Raw genomic sequence first — 27822 nt, forward strand, 5'->3', positions numbered from 1 at the left:
TGTTTTTACAATGGCTTTATTAAGATATAATTTACATACCATAGGATCCACCCCCTTCAAGTATACTATTCAATAACTTTTATCTATTTACAGTTGTACAACCACTGCCACAATCTAATTTTAGAACATTTCCATCACATTAAAATGAAACTTTGAACCCATTTTGAGTCCATCTCCATTTCTACTCTCAGCCCCAGGCAATCATTAATCTATTTTCTGTCTCTGTAGATTTGCCTTTTATAGAAACAAATCATATTTTGTGTGCTTCAGTGTTCTGGTCTCTCTGTTAACTCTCAGTTGGTTTCTGAACTCAATTCAGACATGTGAACCTAAGTCTGTTTTTTCCTTGCTCCTGGTTCTCTCAATCCCTCATTCATTTTGATCCACTTCTAAGAACAAGTGCTTTCTTCATTTTCTTGCCTATTTCTATGCAAGAAATTTCTTCAGCTCTTCATATTTCTAGGCAATATTTCTCGTGCTTTCTTCATTTTCTTGCTTTGTGCATTTTGTGCCATCTCATGTTCCCCAGTAACCATTTCTCTGCTACCTTAGGTTGAGTATCAGGGCCCTATTAGCCCAGAGGGAAATTTTGTAAGACATGAAAAAGTAAGTGTCCTTTCCACATGGATGCAGCCCTAGGGGCTCACTGCTTAGCAAGCAAAATGTACCTTTGAATTTAAAATGGTGCTTCTTGCAGGCAGACAAAACCAAGTCAGGGACTGCGACTGTTTCTTAGCTACCACAGTACAGGCTGGATTTCAACTTCACTCCTTGCCTGGTGTGTCCTTGGGAAAGGAATCGCCTACACATCTACACGCAGCAGCACTGTTGGTTAAGATGAGATATTCAGCTAGCTCTCCTTTGTAACAGTAAATAGAGGTTTACTCTTACCCATTCAACATATATTTGCTGAGTACTTTCCATGTCCTAATCAGGAGAGATGCTACAGATAAAAGTTAATAAAGTGGACACAGTCCCTTTCCATATGAAGCTTCCTGTCACTCTTCATTCTCAGTGACATTTTTCCAAGTGCCTTTCTTCCCAAACAGTTCCCATAGCCCAGTTCCAAACACCTACTTTAGCAGTACTAAAAATCATGATTACACAGGCAGTGTTCAAATTACAAAATAAAATGAAGAAAAACTATGGACATTTGGGTATTGACTCACCCAGTGATGATGCTTCCTAGTAATGTGTGCTTCTTCACATATTTTAGTCAAATAGTTTCTTTGGGGTAGCTGTGCATATTCCAAAAATGGCCGGATTTGGTCATTCTTCCTATATCCACACCCCTTTGCAATATGAACTTTACAATTTCTCCCATCAAGAAGAAGAGTCTATTTTTTCACTCCTTGAATTTGAGCTGGCCTTGGGACTTGCTCTGATCAAGAGAAGGCAGTGTTATAGACATTGTGTTGGTTCTAAGGCTAAGCCTTAAGAGGCCTTGTGTGATTCCATCTGTTCTCTTGGAACCCTGTCAATAGCCATGAGAACCAGTCCGGGCTACCCTGTTGGAGGATGCAAGATCACAGGAAGCAGAGATTAAACTCTGCTGGCTGAGGGCCATTCAAGAAACAGCCAGCCCCCAGCCAACTGGAAGCTAGATATGTCAGTTAGATTAGCCCAGACCAGAACTGTCCAGCAGAACCAAACCGAAACTAAGCTGCAGAATTGTAAAATAAAGGATTGTTTCAATTCACTATGTACCGATGTGGTTTATCCTGCAGCAAAAGCTAACTGACACTGTAACCTTAAATCCCTAGGAATATTACTACCCGCCGCTCCCACTTGACTTTTGATGATATCTAGCCCACCCATCCTGAGGTTCATTCTTTTGTTCAAAATACACACTCTGGGTATCTTGCTGTGTGTCAAGCAGGGCTGGGTGTTGGAAATATGAGATATCTTGGTCTTGTGACAGATACATGCACAGGCAATTTCAATTCAGTGTGACAACTGTAGGCATATATTGCCAAGAGAAGACATGGAACAGAGAGATAAGCCAAATTAGAGTGTAATTAGTGTAACTGAAGGTGAGACAGATAAAGACTGTACAAAAGCCTTGAGGGCTGAGCAAGTGGATCGCTCAGGTAAAGAAAGGTCACAGGATGCTTGGGGCTGGTGCATGGGGATGATCCAAAGAGATGATATGGGGTGGGAGTTGGGTTCAGGATTGGGAACTCATGTACACCCATGGCGGATTCATGTCAATGTATGGCAAAACAGTATTATAAAGTAAACTAAAGTAAAAATAAAAACTAAAAAAAAAAGAAACGACACAAACGCAGCATGGCTAGAGCTCAGAGTAGAGAAGGGAAAGTGAGAGGCTGGAGACAGGAGCAGGAACTAGAACATAGAGAGCTCTGTATCTTCTGTAGAGGGAATATCTGCTGAGGGAGAATATAATCTATTATAAATTACAGAAAGCTCACTAAGGCTGCAACAAACGTAACAAAGGGGTTGGAGGGGCCAGAATTAGAGGCATTCTAGTGACATTTTAGGTCATCCAGATGAGAAACACTGGCAGTCTGAACTAAGGCAACAGCAGTGGGGAAGGAGCTAAGTGGACTGATTTTAGATGGTCGGGAGTTAGGACTTAGCAAATGATTACAGATGGGATGAACTCTCCAGAGGAAGAATAAAAGATGGTCTCTGGGTTTTTGGCTTAGCCAAATGGTGCCATTGAGACAGGGGATATGGATGAGGGGCTGATGGGGGAAGGGACAATGAATTCAGTTTGGAATATATTAAAGAGTTTGAGGTTCCTTCAAGATCTCCAAAAGGTGTTCACTAGGCAGTTGGATATATCTAAGACCAGACAATATTCTATTCATTTGTTCATCATTGGGAAAAAAAAAACAGCAGGTGGCTAATAGTCGAGGAGCTTAGGGACTAGAAAGTGCCTTGAAATGGAAGAACCAGGGCTTTGGGAAGACAGTGAGAGAACAGAAAGGCTAGAAAGTAGTGATCAGAGAGTAATATGTTTTAAGATTCCAGGGATATCACAGTTAAGATAATGGATTTGAGGTGGTCAACAAAGTGAGAGGCCAAGGTGATGAAAATGGTAACCCCAGATGACAGCAGATCTTGGCAAAATGAAACACTGAGAACCAGATGACCAAAAATAAATAAGAAATTTGACTGGGACAGCAAAGACAGTAGGAAGCCTAATAGGTTGGTAAATCTTCAAGATGAGAGTCCAAAAATGGGGGATGTGTGGTCAGAGAAGACTCAGGACAGCTTGAGGATGACAGTAATAAAATGAGAGGTCATCAAGAAGCCTTACATTTGGGACAGTTAGAAAGATGACAAGGGGAGCTCTGGAAGGAGCTGCTTGGCCCCAGCTGTCCTGGTATGGATTGTTTTTGCTTCAGAATTCAATTTCCCTGGAGGAAAGATCAGCAGCCCTGCAGCAATGTTTCTCTAAAGGGGAGACCAGGGATAGAGTTGTCAGGTTTAGCAAATAAAAACACAGGATGCCCAGTTAAATTTCAATTTCAGGTATTACATAGGTCATACTTACACTAAAATATTACTTATCGGGTATCTGAAGCATCTTATTTCTACAAAGCTTTGGCATCATGTGGCCCTAACACTCTGCCAGATGGTCAACCTCTCAACTATTCAATTCACCTCCCTTGTATTAGTTGGAGTAGGCTAGCTAATTCAACCTTAAAACATATGGCTGAACAAACGTTAATTTTGTCACCAGGCTCCCCAGGTCGCTCAGATGATAAAAAAAATCCACCTGCAACATGGGAGACCCAGGTTCAATTCCTGGGTCAGGAAGGTCCCCTGGAGAAGGAAATAGCAACCCACTCCAATATTCTTGCCTGGAGAATTTCACGGACAAAGGAGCCTGACAGGCTGCAGTTCAAGGGGTCACAAAGAGTCAGACACAAGTAAGTGAGTAACACTTTCACTTTTTCAAGCTGGTCATCAAGCCAAGGTGCCCCTCTCAGTGTAGTCACCTTGAGCTCATGTGGATGAAGGCTTTACCCTGGGTGTCATCTCCATTCCTGCCTGATAGGAAGAGCATGGAGGAGCTCCTAGAGGAGCTATCTAGAGGCCAGGCCTGAAAGTGGTGCAGGTGCTTCTGTGCACAGTCCATTGACTGCACTCAATCACACGGTCATGTGTAATGCAAGGGAGCCTGGGAAACAGTGTGCACAGGAAGAGAAGACTATGGCTTTGAGGGAGCAATCTGCCACACCCCTTATATCAGTTTATCCGTGGATTCCCTAGGGATTAAGATATCTGGATCAATAATCTCTGCTTGAGAACAGGTACCCACACATAAACCATATCCTAACTGCTACTGAAAATGCTGATCAGGGACAGAGTTAAAGATCATTACATGCATTCCTTTTTCCCTAGACATCAGGTTTTTTTGATAGCTAAAAGCGGTACCTATCAAACAGATCTCACTAGAAAGAAGAAAGTCAACCCTGTTGGTCCAAATTCTAGCTGCTAGCCCACCAAGTTGTGTGTTTTATCTTGGCATTATGATGCAACAACTCATGTTATCCCCTGGTTCTTCCTTATGCAAATGTTGGTTGCTGTGAAAACAAAAATGCCTGCCATTGATCAAAGGGCAGAGCTTGCTAAGGAACAAGAGATGACGAGATGGTTCAGGCATAAACCTAACCCTGCACTCGTTTATTTAACAAGGGATATAAGAAACGGGCAACTTCTTATTGAAAAGAAAAAGTCAAAGTAGAACTTGATTCTAGTAAGAGAAAAGATGTGGCCAAAGAATTTACGTAAACTGTTTCCTCTGCTTGCACTCTTTTTGGAGGATGGTACCTGGCTTTTTTTTGTTGTGGTATCATAAGGCTCATAAAAGGATTTGGGCCTCAGACTTGGGACACTTTTGTCTACTTTCTACCTACTCTGACATTAGAGAGGGGCCAATGCAAGGAGATCCAACCAGTCCATCCCTCTAAGTGATCCATTCGCCTCTCCTATGGGGGGGAAAAGCAAAGCAAAACATGAAAGCACTGGAGATCTCAAGGCTGGGCTTTGTCAAGCATTTCACATTTCAGAAACAGAATGACCTACGGAGTTCGGTGTTACTTTAGCCAAAATTAAAAATGAACCTACGGCCTTGGACCATACCCAAGACCAGGGGTGCTGGAGAGAGCAGCTGAGAGGTAACCAGTCGGGTCCCTATTCCCCAGACTCAAATCCTGCCAAGGAAAATATTATTCGATCAACAAATATATATTTTCTGCTGTGAGTCAGGCTCTGTCCTGGGCTCTGGAGATGATGAACAAGTTAGACGTGGCTCCTGTCCTGATGGAACTGATTTATAGTCTAAGGGAAGAGGCGGAATAAAATCAGAGAAAGAATAACAATCTGAGAGGAGTGCTGAGACGGGACTTAAGAGATCAGGGAAGACATCTCTTGACAAAGCAGCATTTAAGCCAGAACTGAGTGGAGGCAAGTTAAGCTTGCTTTCAACCTATATCCCAACAGAATCCTTAAGTCTTGCTCTTTGAAACTCGATTCTTAATAGCAGTTCTTCTTGGCCCCCTACCTTATCTCCCCATTTCTTTTTCTTCATATACGTAGCAGCCGAGTTCCAAATTCTTAGCTTCCTCCTGCAAAACTTTGGAAGACTATTTTCATATTTTCATCTGTGGACAGGGCCACTTCTCTCTTCACATCTGTAAGAGGAATAGACTTTAAACTGAAGATCAGGGTCACAAAATACAAGACTGTTATGAGTACTCCAGGCTATGTAAAGAAATCCAACTCCACCTATCACAAAGATTTTATTTCTAATTGATAAAAAAGTGGAAATATATTTAAATCACCTTGCTGTTAAGTGTGTGTACAGCAAACATGGCTCCCTTGCAGTGGCTGCCTTTATTTACCTCTGGGTTGATATTCTGCCATGTATACAGCAGTAGCTAAACTGTTCATTTGGGTTCAAGGCAGAATACCCGCTGAATGACTGACCACACTTGTCCTTATCATCTTAGAACTGCACTATCCACAGGAACATAAGACTAGGACGTATAAAGTGACCTTTTTAGGTATATGTATCTACACACTGTGCATATGCATCTAAATATACATGCGCTTTGAGAAAGCATGGGAAGAACAAACTTTAACTTTTTTTTTTTGTTTTTTTTTTGTCTTTTTTTTTTTAACTTTTTAAATTTAAAAATTATCTACACTGAAGTAGGATCACTTACATAAAAAAAGGGGAAGTTATACTGAATATCTCCCCTAACATTCTAAAAACCTATTGTGTAACAGCCCACTTCTCACTTGCTTTATGAAGACCCCTACCACAGCCATATTTTCTGTGAACCCAAGTGTGATTTGGTATTACCTGCTCACATCATTCCAGCTTTCCAACCCTTATATAATCATTCTTCTTATATTCCCCTCAAATCATTATTTCTGGACTTCTGGAGACCCTTCAAAGTAACACCAATGATTGATCCCATTTTTATGAGTACCCACAGTGTGTATAATTGTTTATATGATTTTTCATAGGCTGTTGAGTACTACACACAACTCTGACTCCCTAAGCATAAAAGAGTCAGCTCTTTTGTGAAAAATATTCAAAGATTGCTTTCTTCAAAAGATCACCAAGCCAAACATTTGGCCATATTTTTATTTACTACATATACTATAAACATATACAATACATGCTACAAAAAAAAATTTTTTTTAATTGAACTGTCAAGAAAGTGTATAGTGTTATAATACAATGGCACATGTTTCATACTTTATTTCAAATTGGTTTGCTTATCATCCATTTCAAACCTTTAATAGTGAAATGTTACTTATGGATAATTAAAATTATCTATTTGCATTATTAACAATAAACAATTCCAACAATTAATAAGAACTAACCATGTCAAATATTAGTATCCAAAAAAATGGGTTTTTGCAGAAATTATTATATAAAATATAGCAGCCAATTTCGGTTTATTTTGCTCAGTGACAATGTACATATGCACTTGAATAGGATTCTTGCATTTGCTTTTGGAAGATACTTATAAGAAGTCCTCTGAGTTCTTAAGGTCCAATGACTGCCAAACCCAGCCAAAACCAACCCGACAACTCGTGTAATGGCTCTGGACAACCGATCACTGAGAAAGTCTTCTGATTCGGGTAGAGCTGCATGTTCCACCAAAATTACACATGAGGAAGAGAGACATTACAAGCCAGTATCAAGGTCAGAGGCGAAAAAAAAACACAAACATTCAAATCAGCTGTGACAAAGCTTTTCTACAAATATTTTAGATGTCATACTTTCAGGAAAACAAGACTTAATGTGTATTGGGTTTTACAGTATCTATGCTCTAACTGAAAATTTAAGAGTCATCAGATGGAATTAAATCTAGTATTGCAAACCTGTCCATTCAACATTATTGAGCACCCACTATGTGCATAGCACTGTGCCAACATTTTCAAAGTTGAGTATTAATGTCTTTATCAAGCACTATCTTAGTGTGAGGTAAAAATATATTAAATTAGCGTCAACTCATTAGTTTGCTTGTGGTAATGTATGTAATCCTGTGCCAGCTGGCTTCCCTGTGCCATATAATGAGCTTCTGCACACCTCGCATTCCCTCTCACAATCTGTATGCCAGCTGTGCCAGGCACAGTGCTAGTCACGGGGATATCATGATTTGGCATACATTCAATGAATGCGAATTAATCTTAACCTAGGCAAAACAACTGGAAAAATACATTACTTTTCTAACATGAGGCCCAAAGCAAAGAACACGGTGTTTCTATTGGTCACATCACACCACAGACCAGTAAGTGCCTCTAGACTGGGAACTAAATTTGAAAAAGTTTCATACGGTAGTCTAAATAGCCTACATCATTTTTGGTCTCAGAAGTCAATTCTTTGGAGCACCTGACCCTATATAAACCATTCCATATTTAAAAGGGTTTGTAAACTAAAACACAAAGAAAAAGAACCCCAAGTGAAGGCAGTTTATAACATAGTGTGTTTCAAGCACTATTCTGGCCATATGAAACAAATAATACAGAAGTAATTCATGATTGGTTCAAACATTTTTCAAAGCACTAAAACCCTATCCCCAAACTCATGTAATCTTAACTTGATTTTTATACAAGTTGTACATAAAGCAAAGGGCAGAATTTGGCCCCCCAACCATCCATGGAATATTCTAAGTGATTGGTCCTTCCACTCCAAGTAGAAGCCAAGAATTCCAAAAAAGCCCCTGACAGAACAATGGCACTCAGGAGAACGGCATGCTGGGTCCCATTAGCCAGGAGTCCACTGAACTGCGGTAGCAATGTGAACCTACTGTGACCCCTCGAGGGATGGCAGAGAGCTGGGAGTTTGGCTGTCCACGCAGTGAATCCAATACTGGCTTAAAGCTATGCACTGAATAAAGTGCTCTGCACATCCTGCTTATCATCTGGAATGAAAATAAACACTTATCTTGAGAATTAACCTATCTGCAGGTTTGGGGAAAAGGAATTACAAGGCTTGAAAGAATCCCAAGAAAAAGTATGAAGCATTGACTGGGAAGGAAGACAAATGCCTCTAGTAGTGTCCTCAGAATTCTCAGGATTTGAACTGTCAGAATGAGTCACACAATGGTCATGTTCCATAAATGAAAAAGCAATCCCACTGGGTACTATTCACACGTGCATGATTACTTCATGGGGTGGAAGGGAACAGTCTATTGCCATTTGACAGCATGGTTTCAGAATGAAAACCAAACCATTGAATAAATCAGGGTAAGTGGTGTGCAACACTTCTCTCCCGTCCATCAATTTTCCACAGGTTGATTTGTATTGCCTGAGAAAAGGGAGGCAAGATGCCGCTCCTTTCAGATACACTCAGGCAACGGTGCTACCACCTAAAATCACCAATTCAAAAGTTAACACACAAGCCCTCCAGTTTCGTACCCTGAATATGGTAAATAAGACCAGGGATGGAGTAGTTCAGTCTAAAAAAGATCACAGGCAACAGAATGCTTATATAAACTAGACTGCTTTGACATCTGTAAGAAAACTGTATAGATGGCAATTGGAAAAAAAAAAGATTGTTCCCATCTGTCAGCAAAACTGTTTGTTGAGCTATACTCAGCTGAAGTCCTCATCGGGATTCTGTTGATCCAGCAGACGGACATGTGTGAATGGGAAGTGACCTCGTTTGCCATTACACTCCCCTTCCCACTGACCACTCACATTAATCTTCGTAACCTTTACCAGCTCACCGACCTGCAGGAGGAGAATAAGGACAGCACTTTATTTCCAGTTATGAATGCAAGCTGAAAAACTCCATTCTCTGGTTAGCCATACCCTGCCCATGTGATTGCTCTAGGGCTGATATTACAGAAATGGCTATTTGCTGCCTCCCAAGCCCCAGCCACCAGACCGATTACTTATGGTTAATGCAGGCAAGAGGAAGAAGTGATTTTAGTAGTGCAGAGAATAACAGAGTACAGAAAATAGGAGGGATGCTAGAAAATGACACCTTTTGGAAAGTTCAAGTGTCTCTGGAGCAGCAACCCTACCTAGGATGATCTATAGGCCCTGTCTTTGTACCCACTACTCTTAGTTTCCTGCCTGGTCCACACTGGCCCTCCCCTCTCTGGCATAAAGCAGTGGAATCCCCTAGCCCACTCTTAAACACACATCCTGGCCTGGTGTTGCTTGTAGAGCAGAAGGCAATCAGAGGAAGCATACTTCATTTGGTCCCAGAAAATGGAAGTGTTCCCATCACCGTCCTACCAAGGCAAGGCTTTCCCCACCTTGGTACAGGCCAAGACTCCAAATTCCATCAGCTTCCTGAAAGCCTCAACCTTCTTCAGCTAGTTTTACTTGGCAGGCCACTGCCTGCCAGTCCCCACCACTACCCACCCCTAGCAGGTACTGACAGACTTTGCTGCTCCCTCAATGCCACCTGGTACCGGTTCCTTAACAGTAGGAGGACATCGTGTTTCTGCTGTTACCAAAAGTTTTCCTGTTGCAACATGAAATATTTTTGACAATCTAGGATATACCTGTATCTTACTATGAAACTTAAAAGACAAGGTGTTTGATGAATGGATTCACCCTGTAGCAAAGTATTTAACAATGGTGAGGTAAGTTCCCAAATGTCACTAAAGAGCTTTATGACTCTCCTTGAATTATCAACATCTGAGTTCTGCACATGCAAGTGGTTTATAAACGTTACTGTTCATTTGGTTTCATTAATAACAATATTTAACTCCCATAAAGTACTATAGTGCTTTATATAAAATCATTTTCTAATAATCATATAATCCTATAAAATAGGAATTCATTTTACATATGACATTCAGAACAACTACATGTTACATCTGAAGTCACAAAGCCAGCGACAGGGCCGAGATTTGAGCCCAGAAGTATCCAGCTCCCAAACCCACTTATGTTCTTCCACTATATTAAGAACTTTCAAACTATGCTCCCCTAGTCCTGCAGGTTCCTTCCCTAGGAAGGCCTGCAGGCTGACTACTGGCCAAAGCCAACTCAAGTTTAGGCCAGGGCCTTCTCTTAAACCAGCCTGATCTCACTCACAGAGGAAATAGGTTACCTACTGACCTACCTACAGTTTCCTAAAGAATTATATGAAAAGCTTAGAGGCCTAAAATGGCTGCAGGAATCATAAGATGCTGAGAAAAGGAAGAGAGAAACCATGGAATATTAGGGAGACAAGGGATAAGATACAAGGGTGAAAAAAGACAGCAGCTTGATGGGTTGATGATGATGAAGGCTGATGGGGAAAGGTGAGGAGAGAGGAAAATGACACTGCATATCTGTCTTTGCAAACAGATCCAACTCCTATAGGCTCTAGCACCCAGGGTTCTGTTTATTACCAGCAATCTTCCGATTCAATTCCTGATATCTGAGCAGACCAACTATGACAAGCAAAAGTTTTCAGTCTTTGTAGAGGAAGATCTGAACATCACAGGAGAAGTTCCTTGGTGGTAAAAACAGTCTGGAAGACTTCTTATATCTCCAATTCTAGTTCTCAAGACTACCTTACTGTTCTCATCTTTTAAAAATTCTTACAGTATTACAAGAAGTTAGCCTCTATATAAACTCCGTAACATGTAACTATTCCTTAGTGAATTTTCCTCCTTTCTGACCTGTTAGCCACCTTGACTCCGCAACCTTCTCTCACATACACATACAACACGTTACTGGAATTAATGGCCCTGCACTGCTAGCCCCTTGCTATGTTACAGTAAACTTTATTATAAAGTACAATGCTCTTCCCTCTCATTTTTATTATATACTCATGTTACACTCAAGTGCTATTCAGATAGCTGGACCCAGAATAAGTTCCTGACCTTAAGAAAGGAAAAAAAAAAAAAAACACTTAAAGGAATAGGTATGCTCATGTCAAAAATTTAAACTGCCACTCATGGGACTTCCCTGGTGGTGGCCAGTGGTCAAGACTCTGCTTCTACTGCAGGGGCATGGGTTCGATCCCTGGTTGGGAAACTAAAATTCCACATATAGGAAAATAAATAAATAAATAACCTTGCCACACATGTTAGATTCTCCTCCAGATGAGGAGCAAGTGGCCAGTTTAAGAAGCTGGTCTGATGCCATTCTAGCTATCTGAATCCATCATTTTACTGATATTAAAAACACAACCAAGGGACATGAGGGAACATTCTGGAATGCTGAAAACATTCTATACTTTCACCTGGGTGGTTGTCACATAGGTATATGCACATGTAAATTCACTGATCTACATACATACTTAGGATTGGTACATTCTACCAAACGATTTCATAGCTAAATAAAAAGGTCAAAAGAATGTTATGTTTCTCCAGCTTTTCTTTGTTGCTCAGTTGCTCAGTCGTGTCTGATTCTTTGTGACCCCATACACAGCAGCATACCAGGCTTCCCTGTCCTTCACTATCTCTCAGAGCTTTTCTAGGTGTTTTGTAAAAGATGGGTCTTCAGGATACAAACTTAAGTCCACTACTCTACTTGACACCAAAACCCAGGTTTAAACACCTCTCTTTAAGACTGTCATTCTAAGAATAAGATTGTTGTTATTCTTAAACATTCAAAGTGCTGTCTCAAACCATGCCCCAAAGAGCTCTAAGCGACAGGTAGTTAAAATGTGGACCATCCACCCCCTCCATGTCATCAGTACCACAAAACCACACTAGCTTCTCCACAAGAGAGCAAAGCCTTCTGCTCTGCCCTCAGACCATTCTTCCTGCAGAGTTCTAAATGAGAAATAAGTCAGGGCTCCCGTACAGCAAGATGCTAGGAGGGAGAAGAATGGAGTGCAAGGTAGGCCTTTGGACAGCATCAGGGTCATCTCTGACACACACTCTCTTGGTTCTACCCTGCAGAGAAAGACTCAGGAAAAGTAACCATCTTCTGGAATCCAGAATCTTTTCTTTTTAGTTGATTAGGTTCTTGGCAGAAAAGTCCAAACATCAAGGGGTGAAAGAAAGGTCGTGTCATGACTCTGAAATGATTCTGATTTTTAAATGGGTAGAAGAGGAAAGCTGTAAGCATTTAATAGGCTAATTAACCTGCCCAAAGTGGCCTTGAAGTACAAATACTTCGAGGTAGACCTTATTAAAATTAAATACCAATGCATAATACCCTATGGTTTCTTTCTACTGAAACAGTCAAAGCACATAGGGAGTCTTGGGGTCAAGAAGGCAAAAACATGACTATCTTTGAGAAAACATAAGGCCCTCGAGTTCCCACCATCTGGAAGATGGTGGGTATGGAGCCTAAGGCAGAGTGCAGGAGGGGATGGGGCAGCCTGGGAATACGGCACTCCACTAAGTGCAGTTCTTTCTCCAAGTCAGAAGTGACACCGGAATTTGTGGTCCTCTCCCTGTCAGGCAACAGCACTCTAAAGCAGAGTGCCCTCAGGCAAGAACAGGGAGGGCCAGGGGGGTGCACACAGGTTTGAAGCTTGGTGCACTAACGCAAAGACAAAGAAAGCGAGACTGAGTGCCTGCCCTGGAAATGCTCCAATTTTAAGACACAAAGGAACGTACCTGCAGTAGTAACTGTAGTTCTCACATTACTGATTTCAAAATTCACGTTACAGATGGAAGAGAAAACCCTCATCTATGCACTAACGAAAACGAAAGAACTTCTAAAGGACCCGAAGCACGACAAGGCAGTCAACCTTTCTTCTCATGAGGCAGACTCCACTAACACCCTGTAAAGGAGAGACTGGTGATTCTTTCACCACCAAGGTACTGTTTTAGTGCCGAGTTAGTTCCTTGTCTCTCAACCCTATACCACACCCTCAGGAGTAAGTCTGCAAGTAAATCATGGCATCATCTGTAAAGAGGACTGAATGTAGTTACTTTATTTTCCTCACTCCCAGGGAACTTAATGAACACTCACCTTTACCAGTGAGTTCCAAGGACAATTAGAAAAAATATGACGTCCAAATGGCATTAATTTTTGGTGTTCCCTAAACAGGAGACACCAGAGACTGTGTGACCTCCCCTGCCGGCGCAACCCCAGGCGACTGCTTTTCTAGTTTCTATCCCTGCTGTCTAACAGGAAAGGCATCAATAGCTGCCAGTGTTTCTTTGATCCAGATTTGCTGCATGATTCCTGTAAGCTCAGGGCAGGAAACACATCTAACTCACTTTATGTAAATAAAGCCAGGGAAACCAAGTACTGAGACAGACTACAAGGATCTTGTTTTCAAATACTTTCAAACACACCAAGAACACATTTCAAGATTTGACTTAAGGAGGGAAAAAGGGGTCAGCAAACTAGGTGGCCCGTGAGCCACGTCCAGCTTGCTGCCTGTTTCTGCGAACAGTTCTGCTCTAACTCAGCAAGCTCAGGTGCTGTTTGTCTATGGCTGCTTTCTCGCTACAGTGCCAAACTGACAGAGGCTGCATGGCCTGCAAAGTCCTTTACAGAAAAAGCCTGCAGATCCCTGATCTGAGGAATACGTAATATTTAGGAGGCCCATCTAAAATCTCTAAAATCAGTGAAGACAAGTGAGGCCAATTCAGTCTTAATGATTCACTTGCCTCAGAGATGGACTGAAATGCCCATGGCTCATATTCGTGGATCATTGCAGGTCTTTGAGATTTAACGCGTAGGTATGCTTCCTGATGTCAAGCAGAAGCACCACACTGAAGACAGGTGTTACCCTGATTGTAGTCCGAGTCCAAAAAGATTTTTCTGTAGCTCAACAACTGATAGTAACTAAAACTAAGTTCCCCATCTTCTTGATGAGAGGTACACAGAACAGGTACATTTTAGCTCAACTTAAGGAATTTTCTAAGAACTAGTACAGTCAACAGGACCAGAGGTTCCCAAACTGAAGAGTCAGAGGCACTGCAGCAAATTCTGAGGGGTCCCACCAAGTATTTTGTATTTTTGAGGGAAACAGCAATACCTGATGTCTGTTATGCCATGTGAACTACTAACTCAAAACAGTTAACAATTTTGATATCAGATTACACTACATCCCTTTCAAAGATGTCATGTCTTTGCAAAGCTGGGCTTTGGCAGTTGCTATGATAAAAATCAAGTACGTTATGAAAAAACAGGTGTGGAACAGGAAATGAAGGTGGCAATGTTCCATATGATCCCAAGGTTTGAGAAACTTTGCTATTTAATGGGGGGTTAAGTAACTGAAACTATTTTATTAAAATGAAAATATTATTTTCTTTCAATTATGTTTATTATTTTTTCAAGTGGGTATGAAGTTATTACATATATAGCCAAGACCTGTCATGCAGTTCTTACACTTCCTAATCTCATTTTTTCTCTCTGGAACAAAGGGGAAATTAAGATCTTCACTTCACTTTTCCATATATAGGTCAAAAGGCCTAAATAACTTAAGGTTTCAGAGCTCTACATGGGGAGATGTAGAGTTAATATGGTCACTGCTGCATATAATCAGGGACCCATGGAACTTTACGTCTTCCCTATCTGCTACCAGAAGAACAGGTTCACACCTAAGTCCACCTGAAAAGCTCCTTGGTTACTCAGAAGTCTTATCTATCAAAGGCAAGAGGCCAGGCTGAATCAGAAAATGGAAGTTACATGATAGTACATTCCAAGATAATGTGATTGATCTGGACAGTCTACAGAGGCATGAAATAAACTTTAACACCTGCAATTTACAAGATAAGATTCATCACTATTCCAGCTCCCAAGGAGCCATGACTCATGAAACCAAAACCAATCAAACAGAAATCTCAGATCAAATCTAAGACCAAAAAAGTAAATGGTGCCTCTGCACTGTTCTAGTGCTACTTCCAGTGTGTCTCCTTCAAAATACATTTGTTTAAAATCTGTCTTTATTAGAAGCTCCAGGATGGAACAGATGGTGTCCTCCTGGTTCAGTTACATTCCCCCAGAGTTACAGTGAACCAAGGAATACCCTTACTTTGGTTGTTTGCTAGAATTAATGCCTTCTTTCCAACAACCTTCATTCCTACTAGAGAAATCTGATGGGTGGGAAAAGAGGAAGTAGTCATTGACTTATATTCTACTGGAGGACTCTGGTCACAGAAAATATACCATGCAGGAAACATCCATCTGTAAGGGGAGGACAGGTGGATCCTGAACATACTCTTTAAGTACAGAAACCCTTCCTTCAAAAAAAAAAAACCTTAGAGAGACACCGATATATAACAGTAAAAACAAAGCTGCTTTGACTGAGAGAGGTAACCCAGAGCGTTGCATCCTCAGCTACCTTCTGGGAAATACTAGGAGTCTGAACCCTTATTATACCTGGGGTTCTGTCCACTTCTAAAATGCAATGATTTCAACATCAATTTCAAGGTAACCGTAAAACTTCACTGAAATGTGCCTAGTTTGTCTACAGATCTAAACCTATAATGGGTCGACTACAGCAATGAACTTTTTTCTCATCTGAATGCGAAGGTCAGAAAGTCAGAGCTTCCTAACCTTATCTCCTGGCTTCGTCTCCACAGGGACTAGGCATCAGCTCCTATGGAAAACCAGAAATAGGAAAGGAACGCTGTCTCCCGGCACGGAGACCACACGCAAGGACATGCTGCCAGTTACACCACACAAAACTGACGGGAGGGCAGCATCACCACTACGAAAGAGAAAGTGCCCCAGATGCGATCTGGGCGTGGCTGAAAAGGCCACTGTAGATCTGGACTCCTCATATCTCCAACTAGTTTAAACAACCCATTCGATCCATCTCTTATTTTTTTTCAATAAATGAATAGGGGTATCTAAGGTCTTTTCTAGCTTTAGATTTCTGTGATGCTAAACTTACATGATGTTTTCTTAAGTACATAAGGTGTTTTTAAAGTTATTATTTGGGGTACTTGTTCTAACGTGAAAGAGGCTATCATCATCAGTCAACACATGTGGCTCCAAACTAATACCCAACCAAAAAAGGAAACTTAGTGACATCATAAAGCACTCTTCTACTTTAGTCTTTATTTCACAAGATTTAGGTTTCACAGTAGGAGACCAGCTCAACCATTTTGGAGCACTAAAGCCTCTAATTAAGGCAAGCATCGTTGGGGCAAACAATTCTGGGAATTCCCTGATGGTCCAGTGGTTAGGACTCAGCATTTTCACTGCCGTGGGCCCAGGTTCAATCCCTGGTTAGGAAACTGCTGCTGCTGCTGCTGCTAAGTCAGTCATGTCCGACCCCGTGAGACCCCACAGACGGCAGCCCACCAGGCTCTCCTGTCCCTGGGACTCTCAAGGCAAGAACACTGGAGTGGGTTGCCATTTCCTTCTCCAATGCATGAAAGTGAAAAGTAAAAGTGAAGTCACTCAGTCGTGTTGACTCTTAGATCCTGGAAACTGCTCAGTGAGGTCAAAACCAAACCAAACCAAACCAATTTTCTTTGAGAAAGGAATTGCAAATGGAAGCAAAATTAATGTGGTAACTATTCTCTCCTGGGTGCTAGCTAGCTATTCCCACACTCCAGCCCGGCTAACAGGGCCTGCAATAAGCGTCCAGAGTCACAGCTGTCACGGGCACAGCACCAGCTTGGCTGCTGCCGTCGTATGAACTTAAATGAAAACATGAAGCTAGAAACTTGTTTTCCTTATCCTCCAAATTCTAAGTGGGAAAAAGTAGTGTGACCTAGACAACATATAATTCCTTTCTCATCAAAAGCAGGACACAATACTTTTCAGTCACAACATGATCTCAAAATATACACATTTTAAAAGCACACATTTTTTTCAGTCAAACCTGTAGACCTAATCCTTCTTTGCACCCAACTCTTCAGAATGCAAATGAAAAATTTTAAATCCAGTAATATCAGACTACTTCAAATAAATTTCAGCTTACTGTACAGCCTTTTACTTAGGCAACTCCCACTCCTCACTGTATAAGCATGATCCAAAGGATTTTAGAGATTTCCATTTACAAAAATATATTAATACTTTAGCCCCTTCTCTGCTAACCTGCACCCCTGAGTAACTTCAGCCTATGCTCATGAAATTTAGCTACTTGCTTAAAGTTATCGTATCTGAAAGGCTCTGAAAGACAGGAAAGCATGCCACTTCTAGCTTTTATGCTGAACCACTATCTCTGCATAACTCAGAAAGACAGGGAGGGAAGGAGGGAAGAAGAGAGGAGGTAAGAAACAAAGCTGTGAGCACTAAAGACGAGAATAAACAACGTGATGGCTGGCCAGAGATGGGCTACCGAGGACAACTATTCACCAGTAAAGGTGAAAATTTACTCCTCAGGAGGAACTGGTTTCTCGAGGATAAAATGCAGCAAACAACAAAGACCAAGTAAACCTGCTGCTTCTTGGAACTGACGCTTTTGAGTATCTATCTCATTATACCTATACAATTAGTCATGGTAAGAAGCCCCAAGCCCCCTAAAGTAAAAACACATTTCTATAAGAAAATTCATTTAAGTATTTTGATAGAGACCACTTATACTCAAATTTGTGGAGCCCACTTATTTTAGATAACGATAAACAGAAAGAAACAGGTTAGAATGTAGATGAAAAAAAATATTTTAGGTTAATTCCTGTGAATTCAGGTAGTGTTATTAAAGAAGTCAAAGTATGGTTTAGTAAATCAATCAGAACATTCAGTTATACAGTTTTAAGCTCACTCATTCCAAAATAGGTTTTCTATAAAAAAGAGAAAACCCAACATTAAGTGCCAAGATCAGTACTTAATGGTAAAAGTACCATTCAACATCTATAACAATGTTACAATGCTGCTGCTTATATTCAGCATTCCTACAAAGCTCTAAGAGGTCTGAAAGGGAGACCCTGTAGCAGATCTCTTCTTTCTACATTTTGCACATTATGTACCTCCAAAGCCAAGGCTGTCTTGTCGTAGGCATTAGGGACTCGCTTCTGGATTACCCTGGCATAAATGGGCCCATTCTGGAGGTTAGGGAGCGGAGTGTTGACGCTGGGTTGGGCATAGGGCCCAGGCTCCGGCCCACCCAGTGGCTGTGGGTGGGAACCCTCCTGGTTACCTCCAATCAGAGCCGATACTGAGGCGGAGGCAGGTCTATACTTCTCCACGTAAGGGACTGGAATCATCCCTCTCTTGCCTTCGCTGTCCTCCGCATTCCACCACTGCTCTTCAGGCTTATCCCGGATTCTCAGGATGTCTCCTTTCTTAAAGGGAAGATCTTCTTCATCATTCCCATTAAAGTCAAAGAGGGCTCGTACATACTCTGCCTCTTCCTGCCTGATAATCACTCCACTACCCTGCCTGGATCTGGAAACTGGTTCTATCAACGTTGTAGTGTCCAAATAGTGTATTTTGTAGAATTCCAGTAAAGCAGGCAATGAATCAAATTCTTGATCTCCTATTCGGAGTCTGGAGGGACTCACCCCTAAAAAAAAAACAGAGCAGGGTATTATTGAAAGATATACTGGAGATGAAATGCAGATTTTAAGCATCTCCCCGTACATATTTACTCAATATTTAACCAGAAAGAAAGAGAAGGAAAAAAATCATCTAAATAACCCCTTCTCCTAACAGTAAACTAAAATCATACTTTGTAGCTCAAATGCTCCCTGGGAAGAAGGTGAGCGATCACTACCTGCAGCAGAGAAGAGACAGAGGCTGTGAGAGAGCAACCACGCCCGTCATGACAAGCTCACATATCGGACCAAAGACAGAACACTATGGAAACCTCTTGTTCATTCTCCCAAAACGTTCCGTGGCTATTCCATTTGCAGAGTACAAGGGTTCAAGGCTGTGTTAGTCTTCTTTTTCTTTTCAACCTCAGGAAATGTAGCAACCTCTCAGTTTTCATAGGTCCCAGCAGCTATCCCAACGAGGTGGGATATTTTATTCTCAATTTTTCACTATGCAAACAATGCTCTTATGAGTGCTTTTATTAATGAACATTTTTTATTACCTCCTTAGGATAAACGTCTTAAAATGCAACTGCTGGATCAAAGGGTAAGAACACCAAGATTTATGTTGCCTGTCGTCCAAAAAGTTTTATGATTTCACACTCACACCAGTGGATTATGAGTTCCCATTTCCCCCATGTCCTTGCCAGAACAGCAGGGGTGTCTCTTCTTAAATATCATCTTTGATTGTTTGATGTTTTTCACATTTATTGAATATTTGTACTTGTTTTGTGAAAATTACTTGTTCGAGTTCTTTGTTAAAGAGAGGGCCTAAACTACCCTCACCACTCCTATTAAAACCAGTCAGTCAAAACAAAAACCTAGCCAATCCATCTAAAAACCCTTTGCTGTTAACGCTGCGAAACAGGAACACTGCGGTAGCCCAGCTGTCTAAATTGCTTCGCCACTCTAAAAAATGAGACCAAATTATTTCGTTCCGTGTTAGACAACACTCTGTCCAGATAGACCAGAAAAAGTACATTTAAAATCCTCTAGTGGGGAGAGGTGAAGTGATAAACTTTGGAGGTTAACCAAAAGTCCTCAATACAGAATGTATACTCATGAGTGACTTCTCTTTCCACCCATATGAAACAAAGGCCGAGACACAATGTAGAGGACAGATGCACATTTCTTACATTGCAAAAGTCCATCTGTGGAATTCATGGCTATAAACTAAAACGAGTTAATAGCCCACAGTCAGTAATGTTGGCTGTCTCTCTGACTCAAGATGTTGAAATACATGCTCATACCCAGGATTGTCCATCTATGGCAAACACTCCTCAGACACCAGCAGAATGCAACCCCAATAGCTCCAAGTGCAGAACTGGTGACTGGAGAGAGGATTTTGGTTATGACCATACCAGAGCACAGTGGTGCTACATTCTGGAGTTTCTCTTCTCTAAAGCTCAAAACTGATGGGTAATAATTCCTACTCCAGCCTGGTAAACAAGGAAGACGCATGGCTACCTCATCTATCACCTCTAGGCTACAGTGATCCTTCAGGCCTGTGGAACTATGTGAAGGACAGAGTCAGTGTGAGCTCCAAGAAGACCGACTTTGTACTGCCTGGTCAAGAAAGCCTTAAGGGCAGAGTGGTAGGGAGAACCTTCGAGAACCTGGCTTAGAGAATTGTCCTGGTGACACCTAGGAATAAAAGTTCCCTTCCTAGAATTTACCCAACAATACGCCAAGGTACAAATGCCAATATGGCTTTCACTAGTCACCCTTTAGGGACCGTGTTCATTAATAATGAACATAACTCTCAAGTGAGGAAAAGTTACATGAAAATCTGTCCCCAGGTTTGAGAAACTCACAGCACAGCTGCGCATACAAATGCAAACACAGTGTGGCTGGTGAGCAAGGAGCACAGCAGCGTGTTTCAGGAAGACTTCTTCTCCCCTGGCATTCACTCCCAATTGGGGATGTACTCTACAAAAATCAGTGGCAACAACAAGCTATGTTTTAAGATAGAACAAAATTACTATAAAAGAATAGCTCCTTCCATTCCTGAATGGTTCGTTCTTTCCTTCTTTCGTTTTGCCACATTGGGAAACTTGCGAGATCTCAGTTCTCTGACAAGGAATTGAACCAAGATCCCAGCAGCAAATGCCTGGAGTCCTAACCACTGAACCACCAAGAACTCCCTCTTTTCCTATTCTAATGATGTTACAATTATTCCATAGAGAAATACCTGTTTTTGTGTGCCGCTGCAGCAGTTACATGTTATATATATATATGGGGCAATCAAGCTTCAGGAGAGGAGGGGGAACAAAATACATATACGTAAGTTCCAGATAAGCCCAAACCTCACCACAGCTATGTGCTCCGGCTCCTTTTCCCTAGTTCATCTCTTTCCAACCACAAACAGCTAAAGCCAGGAAATAGAAGGGCGGGAAAGGAAGGAGACAGTCAGTCAGTTTAGAGAACAGAACCAACAGCAGAGTTCTCCGAGCTGGGACTTGGAAAACCTCACTGACTTGTTCTCCATCAAACCTGTGCTGGATTCTAAATGTGCAGTTATGAACATAGTCAGCAATCAGAATCAAGGCAGTCAGAGCTATCTTTTAACCAACAGAGCTGTACACGCTCAACTCATCACTTCCAAGCATGTCCGCCCTCAGGTTACAACAGTTTTTACAATCCCCTGAGAGTTTTATGAAGAACACCCAAGAGCTCTGGGGGCTAAACAGGCCAAGGCACTTCTGGCATGGGCATCGCCACAGTGGCTCCATTATCAGTCTCTTAACCTCACACTTCCTCTCCTTTCCTCTTTCCTAGATTCTCATTCCCTCTCTTCTTTCTCCACTGCCTATGGTATTCATAGAGATTCCTTCAAAGCTCTTACCATCTGTTCACTACAAAAGACTAACAAGGCCACTGACTTCATTTGAGAAAGTATCCTGAAAAAGCTCTAAAAATGGTGGATATCCGCATGTGACTTTGCAGATTCAGACTTATAAAGTTTGAAGAATTCAGGCTGTGGTATTTCTAGCTATCTGAATTGTTATTTAACTTTTGACAGGGATCTACATAATAATAATTTCTATCTAATAATAGTAAGTTCCTAAAAGTAGATGGTATATTATAGATGCCCAATAAAAGGCCAATCAGCTTAATTATACACCCCCCCCAAACCTCTGAACACCTCTGTAAATTTTCAATTCTTCCCAAAGAAGATTCCATAGAATCTCAAGATGCTTCTCAAAAAGTTCTGTGGTCAGACTGGTTTGAAAAAACCACTGTCCAATACCTGCCTGTCTAGAGTCATAATTTCACATGAACATAGGGAAGGCTTAGAGAAGTCTGGCGATAAATAAACGCACTTTCTTTTACTACAGATTTTTTTGTGGGGGCAGGGTCTAAAATCTTTTAAGTAACTCACTAAAGAACTCCTCATAGAACCACTGAATATCTTTAACTCATTAAAGAGTAAATCATGAGGACCAGGTTTGAGAACTACAAGGATGAGCCAAACAAATGAAATAAATGCTGGATGTTCAAAAAGGCAGTAGTGGATAAGAGGCAGTCCCCTAGGATCTCCAGAAGTGGCCTGGCCCAGCACCACCTTGAAGAGGCAGCACAATCATCACCCTAGCATCTGCCTCCACTCCCAAAATGAGACAAGTTTCTATGTTCCCCTCACCCACTAGGGCCAACAAGTAGGAGGTTCTGGGCTGAGCAGGCAATGGAAGCCATCGTCTTGTTTCCACACACTGGCTCCAAGGCTCCTTCATACTGCCTGATGCACCCCCACCCAGCACTTACTCCTTCAGACATGCTGTGAGCCTCTCAAAGCTGAGAATTGTTTTCCATTCTGCTTCAGTTTTTCCCTCTCCACCACATCTGTTAATATACCTAATGGTAGTTCCATTCCTAAGCATTTAATATACTAAAACTCATTTAACCCTTGAAATAACCCTGTCAGTACTAATTCCCCTCTTTCACTGATGAGGAAACTGAGGCAGAGAGAAGTTAAAGAACTTGCCTATGGTTATATGAGCAGTAAGCAGAAGATAAGGAAGGTTCAACGGAGAAGGCAATGGCACCCCACTCTAGTACTCTTGCCTGGAAAATCCCACGGATGGAGGAGCCTGGTAGGCTGTAGTCCATGGGGTCGCTAGGAGTTGGACACGACTAAGCAACTTCCCTTTCACTTTTATGCCTTGGAGAAGGAAATGGCAACCCACTCCAGTTTTCTTGCCTGGAGAATCCCAGGGACGGAGGAGCCTGGTGGGCTTCCATCTATGGGGTTACGCAGACTCGGACACAACTGAAGTGACTTAGCAGCAGCAAGGAAGATTCAAACCCAGACTTCAGAACACAAGCTTTGAACTATTCTCCCAACTCATATTTACTGTTTTATCGACTGTTTATTGGACAAGGTCTAGTAAAACCTCATGTTCAAGAGGTAAAAACTAGTGGATCAATCAAGGATTGCAAAGTCTTCCCAAGAGGTACCCCTGACAGAGTGTGACCAGTAGACTTGATCAAGCCCTGCCCTATGGCCCTGGGGCACAGTCAGGGGACTTCAGGCAACGGCAGCACTGGCAGCCTGTGGGAGCTAAACCCAAGGTAAAACAAGCTGACTGGAAAAAGTGGAGAGTATCTGGTCTATTGTGTTCATATACCTCTAAAATGTATATCTGAGCCATTCTGTACAAATTCATCCTATGCATTATGCCCACAAAATACATTATATAATCCTAAACAAAAAGCTCAGTTACCATATTTAATCTGGCAGATAAGGTTACTAAAAACCTCTTCATCACTGACTCTAGATAGCAGCTGCATACTGCCTGAGCGCTGAAGCCAGTCTCCTGTCACCCTTTCCTTTGGTCTTTATCTAGGCCATGCCACGCGGCATGCAGGATCTCAGTTCCCCAACCAGGGATCAAATCCATGCCCCCTACAGTGGAAGCGTGGAAGTCCCTCCTTTCAGTCTATAAACAGAACCTGGGGCCCAGAACAGACGCAAGTGTTGAGGCTTCAAAGTGCACTACTGGGATCTCAAAAGTAAACTGGCTTTGACAGAAAGCAGTGCAGTATAACAGTGTCAGCTCTCAGGCCACAATTCCTAGGTGCAATTCTGGCTCAGTTGCTTACAAGCTGCGTGACTTTGCGGCACTTTACGGTATCTCTGACTCTGTTTCCTCATCTATAAAACGGAAATAGTTTAATAAGTGGAGGTCATAGTACTTTCCTCACTGGACTGTTATAGACAGTAAATGAGACAAGGCATATAATGTACTCAGCAAAGTGCCTGGCACAGAATAACCAGTCAATAAATGGCAGCTATTAATACTGTATATGCCTCTCTAAAATTCAAGAAATTCTTCTGTGTGGCTTCAAAAGAAAAGAGCTTCATGGGGGGAGGGGGAGAACAAAGATTAAGTAATCTTTACAAAGATAGCAACTGAATCAACTGTCCTATGCAGAAAATAGGGTACACGGCAGAAACAAAAAGGACCACAATGCCCATGAACTTTCCACACCCCAGCCACAAACTCTGGCAATCCTCACCTTCTCTCTGGGGCCAAAGATCTGAATTCATATCTGTTAACGAAAAGGTGGAGCTCAACATTAAGGTAACAGCTGAGATTAAAGTTATTAACACCAAGACGTGGGGAAAGCTCAAACAAAGCTGTGTGTTAGGTCGCATCCAACTCTTTTGCAACCCCATGGACTGTAGTCCGCCAGGCTCCTCAGTCCATGGGATTCTCCAGGCAAGAATACTGGACTGGTTTGCCATTTCCTTCTCCCAGGGATCTTCCCCACCCAGGGACTGAACCTGGGTTCTCCTGCACTGCAGGCAGATTCTTTACCATCTGAGCCACCAGCAAAGCCCCTGCTGCTATTTCCAAATTTTTCAACCAACAAAACACACAGAAGGTTGGGAACTTGAGTTTCAGTGACTGTCTGCCATCATGTCACTGCACAGTAATGCAAAAACCCAGACATCATGAAGGTGGTAAAAAGTAGAAAATGTTTGGTTTAGAGTAAACACATTCCCACCTCATGTTATAATGCTATTAAACCAACCAGGCTGAGAAAGACCTAGAATAATTTGTAAGCTTTATGATCCCTACGCTTTTTTAATTGGTATGTGTTAACAAGAGATTATCCCATTTCATTTCTGGTCAGAGAGAATAACCCTAAATTAGGACTCTCCTAAAAGAGCAAGTCTGCAAAGGCTGGTTCCGGAGTCTCTTAATTCAGGTGAGATTGGCCTGAATCTAGTCTCACGTGGTCAGGATTAAACTGCTTCCACCTGGAACAGCGAGGTGGCACTAAGACTCTCCGTACTGTTACACAGATAACTGTAACCTCAGAATTACTCTGTATACCACAAATCTCAAGTACCAAGTGCACAAATCCCCTTAACAACTCCAGTGGCCTGGGTGACTGTCATATCTCAACCTTTAGCAAGGAAGATCCAGTGCAGATCATTTAAACTTTCAAGAGAGTCACTTCAGTGGGATCTGTTTTCAACATCTAGAAGACTCAAGCCACAGCCCTCAACTTACTGAACAAGGAGAGGCCCTGGAGGACAAACAAGACTGATAACGTTCGAGTCCAGGGAAAAATGAACTTCCATTCACTTTCAGGGAAGGGACTGTTTCCACTGGCTTATTTCTGAATTATTTCCTGAAATATAAAAATAAAAATCTTTCCTCCACTGATTGCTTTGAAAACTATAACCCCCCTCATTGTGGAGAACAGTCTCTGGAAGCTCAGCTCTCTTGGACACAGTCAGCCGGACATCAGCTTATTCAGGGTTGGTCACAGAGGCTTTTCTTCTATAACCAAGGCACTTAGCTCACCACCTTCATCCTCCGCGGGGGAAGAGGAAGGTAAAAGTATTTTGGAAAAATGCCCAAGAAAGGAAAAAGCTGACCGGTTTCCTGAGGGTGTCTCCATCCCTCTCGGCCAGTATGTGGTGACTTCCTACCAAAGGCCACCAGGGGAGTATGGCCAAACCCGGCTTTCCAACACTGCAGGAAATGTTTCAAGCCTAAAAAGCCACTTGTAGGATTATCGGATTCATTCCCGGCACCGCTGCCAAGTGATGCCCCGCAGTGCCAACATCCTTCTCAGCTCTTTGTCCCCACGTTGCCCGGCTGTGCTCGGGCGCTAGCCCCACCCTGGGGCCGAGGCAGTTCCCCTTCCCCTGGGCTGTCCTCCCAAGTCACACCCAGAGGCCTGGGTCAGCGGCTCCTCCTCCCCCACACACTCGCGCTGGTCCGTGGGAGCGAGCCCCGGCAGAAGCTGCGCCCCGGCCACGCTCACTCCAGCCCTCTGCCCACGTCCCTCGTGGGGGTCAGCTCTCGAGGCGCAGCCAGCCAGGCTGGGGAGTTCCGCGGCCCTCACCCCCGCCCCGGGCCTCCCGTCCCGTCCGTCCCTCACCGGGCGGAGGCTGGGCGGGCGACGGTGGCACCGGCGGGCGCGGGCCGCTGCTGTTGATGATGTAGTGGGAGACGCGCGAGTTCTCGGAGACGCTGAGCACATAGTCCCCGGGGCTAGTGCTCGAGTCCCGCACCAGGAACACCCCGTGCCGCTGGCCCTGCAACAGCGCCACCGCCTCCTGCCGACTCAGCCGCCCCCAGTACCAGCTACTCCGCTCCTCCGAGTCGAAGTTGCCCGCCATGGCCACCTCCGTGCCTACACGCTGGGCCGCCGCCGCCGCCGCCGCGCGCGCCCCTCCAGCCCCGGCCCCCGCCGCCCAGCGGACCGGCTCGGGTCTCAGCCTCACAGCAGCGCCCGAAATGGCGGCGGCGGCCGCGGGCCTTCCCCACCGGAAATGACGTGCTCCTGGCCCCCGGGAGGATGCCGGGAAGGGAACCACCGCCCGCCATTGGGAGAAGGGCAAGTGACAGATCGTGAGCGCACTGCGCATGCGGCCTCTTGGGCGTCGCCGCCTGGCTGGGACTGGGACTGCAGAGGGTGAGGGGGAGTCCAGGACCGAGGGGCGGGGCTTCAGCTACCAGTAGGCTGTTGGCGACGCGGTTCTTTGCTCCTCCAGGTTTCAAGTTACTGGAAGGCCCAGGCTTCTAGGCAGCGACTAGGGTACAGAATTAGAGCAGAAAAGGTGATGTGGCCCCAGGGCCTGTGTTTCCTGAGATTGTCTTTTTCTGATGGTTCCTCCAGCTTCTCCCCACGCCTGCTGAAGTTCTTGTTTTCACTGATTCATTCAGCAAACAGTTGACACCACATTTGCCCCGAGGGTGCAAAGGTCATCAAGGGCGAGCCCTTCCCTCACCGAATTCGCAGACCAGTGGGAGAAACCAGGAAACAGTCTTTGAAGAAGGCGTGCCAAGTGATACGATGGGGAAGGGGCAAGGGGCTTTAGGAACACATAACAGAGCCCCCTAATCCATTCTGTAGGGGAATCCAGGAGGGCTTGCACTGAATATTGAATGGCAATCAGGGAAGAGCATTCAAGACAAAGGGGACAGAGTGTGCCAAGCCAGGTGGAAGTATGGAGTTCCCTCTGTTTAGGCTCTCAAGACACCTACCCAGACTCTCTAAACTCTAACTGTGGCCATGGGTAGCCTCGGCTCTCCCTGCTGTCAGGACCATTTATACCTTTACATCCCATATCTATTTTTGTATTCCTGTGACAGCCTGCTCACTGGTGTTCTATAGTCTTGCTGCCCTTAATTGTATAGCACACATCTGCCAGTTTGCACTTTCTCAATTATAGCTCTGAGTCAGCTGCTATTCTGTATAAAACTTTTAACAACCTCCAGGTGTTAGAACTCCCCATTTACCTCACAGCATACAACCAAGCCACCGTCTCATCTTCACCACCTCTACATGAACCTTGTGTTTCTTCTCTCTGGAATGCCCCTCCACTCCTTTTGGGATCTCAGTGACAAAAGTCTCCCCTTTCCTGACCATCACATCACTCCCTCTCTGTATGTACAGCCCTATTTCCTTATTATCTTTATTATGGTTCTTAACCACTGTACCGTAA

General features: G+C 43.2%; 1 protein-coding gene and 1 non-coding gene across 4 annotated transcripts; one reads left to right on the top strand and one right to left on the bottom strand.

Annotated features, from left to right (window-relative positions):
• On the bottom strand, nucleotides 1–26648 carry CRK (CRK proto-oncogene, adaptor protein). 3 transcript variants are annotated; one of them, XR_009595520.1, is made up of 4 exons: nucleotides 26253–26648; nucleotides 18285–18820; nucleotides 5540–9231; nucleotides 1–1381 (listed from the first exon to the last, which is right to left on the bottom strand). XR_009595520.1 is itself a non-coding variant. In XM_027975151.3 (3 exons), exons 1-3 carry the CDS (start codon nucleotides 26491–26493, stop codon nucleotides 9224–9226), a joined length of 615 nt encoding a protein of 204 aa, XP_027830952.1. In that variant the 5' UTR covers nucleotides 26494–26648; the 3' UTR covers nucleotides 1–9223. The 3 variants fall into 3 exon arrangements, 2 of the variants coding, with proteins under 2 accessions (XP_027830952.1, XP_014954049.2); XM_027975151.3 differs by having other exon boundaries at nucleotides 1–9231; nucleotides 18455–18820; XM_015098563.4 differs by having other exon boundaries at nucleotides 1–9231.
• Nucleotides 16532–16604, top strand: TRNAE-UUC (transfer RNA glutamic acid (anticodon UUC)). Its single transcript has one exon. It is a non-coding gene; the product is annotated as a tRNA-Glu (tRNA).
• Nucleotides 26649–27822: the final 1174 nt, after the last annotated feature.

This window comes from Ovis aries, chromosome 11 (genome assembly GCF_016772045.2).
Source record: "Ovis aries strain OAR_USU_Benz2616 breed Rambouillet chromosome 11, ARS-UI_Ramb_v3.0, whole genome shotgun sequence".
In the NCBI taxonomy this organism is placed as follows: domain Eukaryota; kingdom Metazoa; phylum Chordata; class Mammalia; order Artiodactyla; family Bovidae; genus Ovis; species Ovis aries.